Source organism: Oncorhynchus clarkii, chromosome 30 (genome assembly GCF_045791955.1).
Source record: "Oncorhynchus clarkii lewisi isolate Uvic-CL-2024 chromosome 30, UVic_Ocla_1.0, whole genome shotgun sequence".
Lineage (NCBI taxonomy): Eukaryota > Metazoa > Chordata > Actinopteri > Salmoniformes > Salmonidae > Oncorhynchus > Oncorhynchus clarkii.
In genome coordinates this window covers 35714384-35720383 of record NC_092176.1, presented here as the reverse complement: position 1 = coordinate 35720383, position 6000 = coordinate 35714384, and the positions used below count along the sequence as shown (strand labels likewise).

Below are 6000 nucleotides of genomic sequence, written 5' to 3'. Positions count from 1 at the left end.
CACTTGTAGTTAGGAATTCTGCTGTATAACTAACATTGAATTGAAAATAAGAACACGATAAAAATAGTCAAAGGCTTATCTGGTTTATCAAGTTAGACTAACGTATATTATTTAAAAATCATTTGAAAAGATTTGCAACGTGTGTTTGACGTTGTATTTCGGTTTTAAAGTTTTTTCACCGAGACAGTCTATGCGCCGTGCGACACTGGTTTTCCTATTGCGACTTTATGACTCCAGGGCATGCATGTAGTTAGCACGCTTTGCCCTTTTCCTCCAAACTTCCATTGGGTTCTGTTAGGATTATGCAAGCGCTGTCACACGCGACCATATGCGACTTGGTTTCCAACTTTAACGGAGACACACAGAGGAGGTCATACTGGAGGGTGTCTACTAGTCTTTCTCTATGGTGATTCTGCCTGGTGATCCTGCCTGGGGACCAGCTGTGTATGCTGTCTATGACTCCAGCTCAGGGTTACAAAGTTACTTATAGATGTTATATTGTCAATATAAACGAGATGAGTCTTCTGGAGTTGAGGTCTTTATCTTACTCACTATTTCAATAATATATATATATATATTATGATATTATATCATACCTTTATAAAAAAATATATCACAATTAATATAGCGTAAATTAGCTCATTTTGATGATGATTTGTCTACTTGACAAAATGCTTAAAGCACTTACCACCCTAGCTGAAATGACTTAAAGAGAGAGAGAGTAATTTTCAGTGTAATATCATGTCCTTTTAAAAGCATTCAATCCAGTTCTATGTTTGTCTTAGAACGTCACATCTGTAAACACGCTATCAAACAGATCACAAAATCAAGTCAATGTTCTCTTTTACTAACACATCTGAGCTTCTCTCTTCTTCTTGTCTTTCCTTCTGCTCTGTAGGCATCAAATCCCAGAGGACACACCACACACACCACACACACACACCACACACACCGCCAGACATCATGCTGGAGTCTGAGCCTACTGTGTTCCAGCTGCAGCCTAACATCATCTCTGTACGTCTCTTCAAGAGGAAGTTAGGCGGGCTGGGCTTCCTGGTCAAGCAGCGCGTCTCCAAGCCACCGGTCATCGTGTCCGACCTGATCCGGGGCGGGGCGGCTGAGGAGTGCGGCCTGGTCCAGGTGGGGGACATTGTCCTGGCCGTCAACAACAAGCCTCTGGTGGACCTCAGCTACGAGCGGGCCCTGGAGACCCTGAAGAATGTGTCCCCAGAGAACCACGCCGTCCTCATTCTCAGGGGCCCTGAGGGCTTCACAACCCACCTGGAGACCACCCTGTCTGGAGACGGACGACAGAGGACCGTCAGGGTCACCCGGCCTGCCTTTCCCGCCTCCAAGTCCTACGAGCGCTGCTGTCCGTTAAGCCCCCTCAATCCAGGGAAGGGAAGTAAGGACCCACCGCAGCTGAGGGCCATCGAGAACCTGTCACCCCCATCGGTGACTCCATCCTACAGAGAGGCCCTGCTCCAGAGGGGAGGGGTGCAGGCTCTCATCGCTGCCCAGGACCCCCTACTCCTGAACGGGGTGGAGGAGAACAACGACCTGCTGAAGGAGATTGAGCCGGTGCTGAGGCTGATCAAAAGGGAGATCAACGGAGAGGGACAGAGGACCATAGAGAGCAGGGACGCTGAGGTGCAGGTGGACAGGTGAGGTGACCCATTGATACTGAACATGTGACCTGTTGACCCCGACCATGCATAGTATACACAACTGCACATACAGATTTACTCTCTTAATTTGATCACTCTGTTGTCGCAAATAATTTTACTGTGAAGGGGGAAATGCAAATTGTAGTGTGTTAAAGTTGTAAAAAGGTTTCCAACTGTTTGTAATGTCCATTTAAATATGTCTAACTTGATTTGCCCTAACAAAAAATGTAACCCCTGCAAAAATGTCCTTTGTTATCCACATAATAATGTCCTGTTGCTACAGGATTATTGTCCTGCTGTGAGAAACTGGTCAAATGAAGATAGTACAGCTATACACAGTAGTACATAGCAAAACACACCACAAACCCACAACAACTTAATCACTAGATGGTTAGACACTAAGTGAGAATACTCCGACAGGTTCATTATTATACATCTTTACATTGCTAGTGTTTGTGGGCATGATGAATAGTGTTTTTTCACATCAGGGAGCAGTTGGTTCAAAAGGATTCAATCTGACTCAAACATCTTATACTTATTCTCTTTGTTGTAGTGACTGTATGGTTCAGACCCACTCAGTGGTGACTGTCCTGTAGATACTGGTGACAATTTATACCTCCTGTGTACATGTATCCAATCAAAATCAGATAGAGAGAGCATGGTACACTACCTTAAAATCGATAGCGCACATTGACTACGTCAAGCCCCTGTTTACTCTGCTGACTCCCTCTAATCCTGTCATCCTCAAATGAATCATAGCTTTCTAGGAAAAGTAGAAAACACGATGTAACATGCTCTTTAAGTCTACCTCAAAGCACTATCAATCTGCTACTGCAGTTGATAATCATGTTGATAAGTGACCTATAGTACCATAAATTAGCTTTTAAATGCATCCTGTATTTTAGAATGTCAGACTGACTTTTCAGAGACAGGAAGGCGTCAGCTAGCTGACCAGATTTCCTTGTTAGGGCTACGATGACGTTCAGATATGGCGAAGCTCGCTCGCTCGCTAAAGAGGCTTTCCAAAGCACAGCCAATAGAGGTGAAAGATTGTAGAAAATTAAATGGCGGTATTAGGTATTGACTCAGGGCAGGCCTAAACTGTTATCTCTGGCTGTATTTGTGCACTGTCATCTTGCTAATAAGTTGATATAGCGGTTGGTGAAATAGAACAACACATGAACTAGAAGAGCTACGTATTTAGATCAAAAGTAGATCAAGTTAGTTTTCACTCTGAACTGTACTGCTTTATAATAACTGAGTCAGAGTCAATGACAGAGAAACAACTTATAATAACTGAGTCAGAGTCAATGACAGAGAAACGACTTATAATAACTGAGTCAGAGTCAATGACAGAGAAACGACTTATAATAACTGAGTCAGAGTCAATGACAGAGAAACGACTTATAATAACTGAGTCAGAGTCAATGACAGAGAAACGACTTATAATCACTACTCTTGTTATTTCTGTGTTTCTGAGTCCGTCTTCAGAATTGTGGTGATGATGAATGTGGTTGTTTAAGAAATGGAGGATATAAGTGTATGCAGTGTGACGGAAAGACGGTTGTGCGCGCTGTTACAGTAGGTGTATGTAGTAGGTGGTGGTAGGGGGGGGGGGGCAGTTTGTGTGTGAGTGTCAGTGTGTGTGAGTGTGAGTGTGTGTGTTAGGGAGAGAGCGAGCCGATCGGGCAGGCGCCAGATTCCCCATTAGCTTGGACAAGCATCCATGAGAGAGAGGAGATATGTGTGTGGGTGTTTAATGAGCGAAGGAACGCAACAACTGAAATCTGAGGCTGTATTTTGTCACATCTCATTGGGATTCAGCCTCACACATCGTCTGACTGTATCTCTGTGTAGACATAGATGTTAGTTACATGTAGTTCTGCTTGGCCATAGATGTTAGTTACATGCAGTTCTGCTTGGCCATAGATGTTAGTTACATGCAGTTCTGCTTGGCCATAGATGTTAGTTACATGCAGTTCTGCTTGGCCATAGATGTTAGTTACATGTAGTTCTGCTTGGCCATAGATGACACACATGCTCTTTAACCCGGGGCTGGGTTTCTACAAAGCTAACATATGGTCATACAAAAGGCTAATTTTAGCCATGTGATTTTTTAAACTTTAGGACCCCTTTAGGTATAAAAAAAGATATGACAGAATTATTTGATGAAACATTGAATTTGGCCTTACTGTTATTAGGGTTAGAAAATAGAAAACTGATTCATACATGGAAAAACAGATAGCCCCAAAAAAATCTATCAAAAGGAAATATGTTTTGAAGTGTCTGTCTTGAGAGATATAATATTGTTGTTGTTTTTTTAACAGTGGAACAACCCATATACCTTGGACATGATAATTCCCTTGTCACTTCCATTCGTGTTTCTGCCAGTTATCGTTTTACCTTTCAACATGTCCCGTGAAACTTGTGGGGGTCATTGAGCAAAACGGAGAACACCATCGTGTTCATGAGAGTCTCATTGTTCCATAGCGGGGGTCATGAGAAGATACATTTTTGGGATGTCTCCTGGTCTGCCAAAAAGCACTGCAGCTGTATGTGGGATTGGAAGTGATGGAGACAATTACATTGATGGAAGCTACAAACTATCTAAAATATTAAAGCTGATCTAACCCCTGAACAGATATGATACAGAAACACTTTCCACCACAGATGCGGAACGCTGACGTCTGTGGATGTGGTGGATTGAGCCTCAGCCCGTGCAAAAAATAATAATAATACATACCTCTAGTTTAAACAGATGGATTTTGATGTGGATTATTTTATGATGTTAATTAGATTGACGCGTGGGTGGGGGATAAGGAGAACTAACTATGTGTGCCTGCCGTTCAGGGGCCTTGGTAAGGGAAACGGCATTTCACCCCAGCTGGCGTCTGATAAGGACAGAGTGTGTGAAGACCTGTGGAGGAAGGACAACAACATGCAGACGGTGCTCCACAACCCTTACTCTGAGACAGACAAGGTAAACATTCCAATAAATGTGTGTGTGTGTGTGGTTGCAGGTGTTTATGAGTGTGTACTTGTCTTGCATGCCTTTCGAGTAAATCCACTTGTGTAAGCTTATCCTTCCATATGTGAGCGAGTATGTTAGTAATGTATGCTTGCCCATAGTTATCTCCTAGAGTCACATGACATATGCTTCTAGAATCCTCCAATCTACACATTCATTTGCATGTTCCTTTCTTGTTCTTGGAACTCTTAGAGATTCCTGTGACTGTGATGCGCATCCATGTGCATCTTGAGAACAAGAACAAGGCTCCCCGCTCAGGAACTTATCACCTGGGAATTAGATCCTTCCAACTTTTGGGTTAGGATGGACTGGGTTAGGATGGACTGGGTTAGGATGGGCGGTGCTAAATTAGGATAGGCTGGGATAGGATGGGCTGGGTTAGGATGGGCGGGGCTAAATTAGGATAGGCTAGGATAGGATGGGCTGGGTTAGAATGGGCTGGGCTGGGTTAGGATGGGCTGGGTTAGGATGGGCTGGGTTAGAATGGGCTGGTCTGGGTTAGAATGGGCTGGACTGGGTTAGGATGGGCTGGGATAGGATGGGCTGGGGTAGGATGGCTTGGATAGGATGGGCTGGGCAGGGCTGAGTTAGGATGGGCTGGACTGGGTTAGGATGGGCTGGGTTGAGTTAGGATGGGCTGGGTTAGGATGGGCTGGGATAAAGATGAGTTGGGCTTGGTTAGGATGGGCTGGGTTGAGTTAAGATGGGCAGGGCTGAGTTAGGATGGGCTGGGTTAGGCTGGGCTGGGTTAGGATAGGCTGGGCTGGGATGGGCTGGGCTGAGTTAGGATGGGCTGGGATAGGATGGGCTGGGCTGAGTGAATTCTTTCTTAGTGAATGAAGCCGGATGGAGAGAAACCATCCAAGAGACCCTAATGAATGAGGGCAGCTGTGGTCGCAGAGGGAGATGATAAATGTTTCTCCTCTAATGTGGCCCTCTCCAAATCTTTAAGGCCTTTGAGGTCTGCTGGAATGTGTGTGTGTGCATTGGGGATGGGGGTAATGTGTATAACGTGGGCATAGTGTGTGTATGTGTGTAGGGCCATACTGACGCCATTGTAGGTAAATGCAAAGATGTGTTTCCGGGAAGGCCCAGAGGTGGGTGTATGAGTTTGCCCTGACTCCAGAGTCTGACTCATATTAGAGCCCAGAGGTGGGTGTATAAGTTTGCCCTGACTCCAGAGTCTGACTCATAGGAGAGCCCAGAGGTGGGTGTATGTGTTTGCCCTGACTCCAGAGTCTGACTCATAGGAGAGCCCAGAGGTGGGTGTATGTGTTTGCCCTGACTCCGGAGTCTGACTCATAG

The 6000-nt window shown here is 44.9% G+C and overlaps 1 protein-coding gene across 1 annotated transcript in view; it reads left to right on the top strand.

Annotated features, from left to right (window-relative positions):
• The first annotated feature begins 963 nt into the window (after positions 1-963).
• LOC139389390 (nitric oxide synthase 1-like) overlaps positions 964-6000 on the top strand; it is a 78434-nt gene continuing 73397 nt past the window's right edge. The window contains exons 1-2 of the mRNA XM_071136111.1: positions 964-1664; positions 4518-4647. Of these exons, the coding sequence (XP_070992212.1) occupies positions 964-1664; positions 4518-4647 (831 nt within the window). The remainder of the gene's footprint in view (positions 1665-4517; positions 4648-6000) is intronic.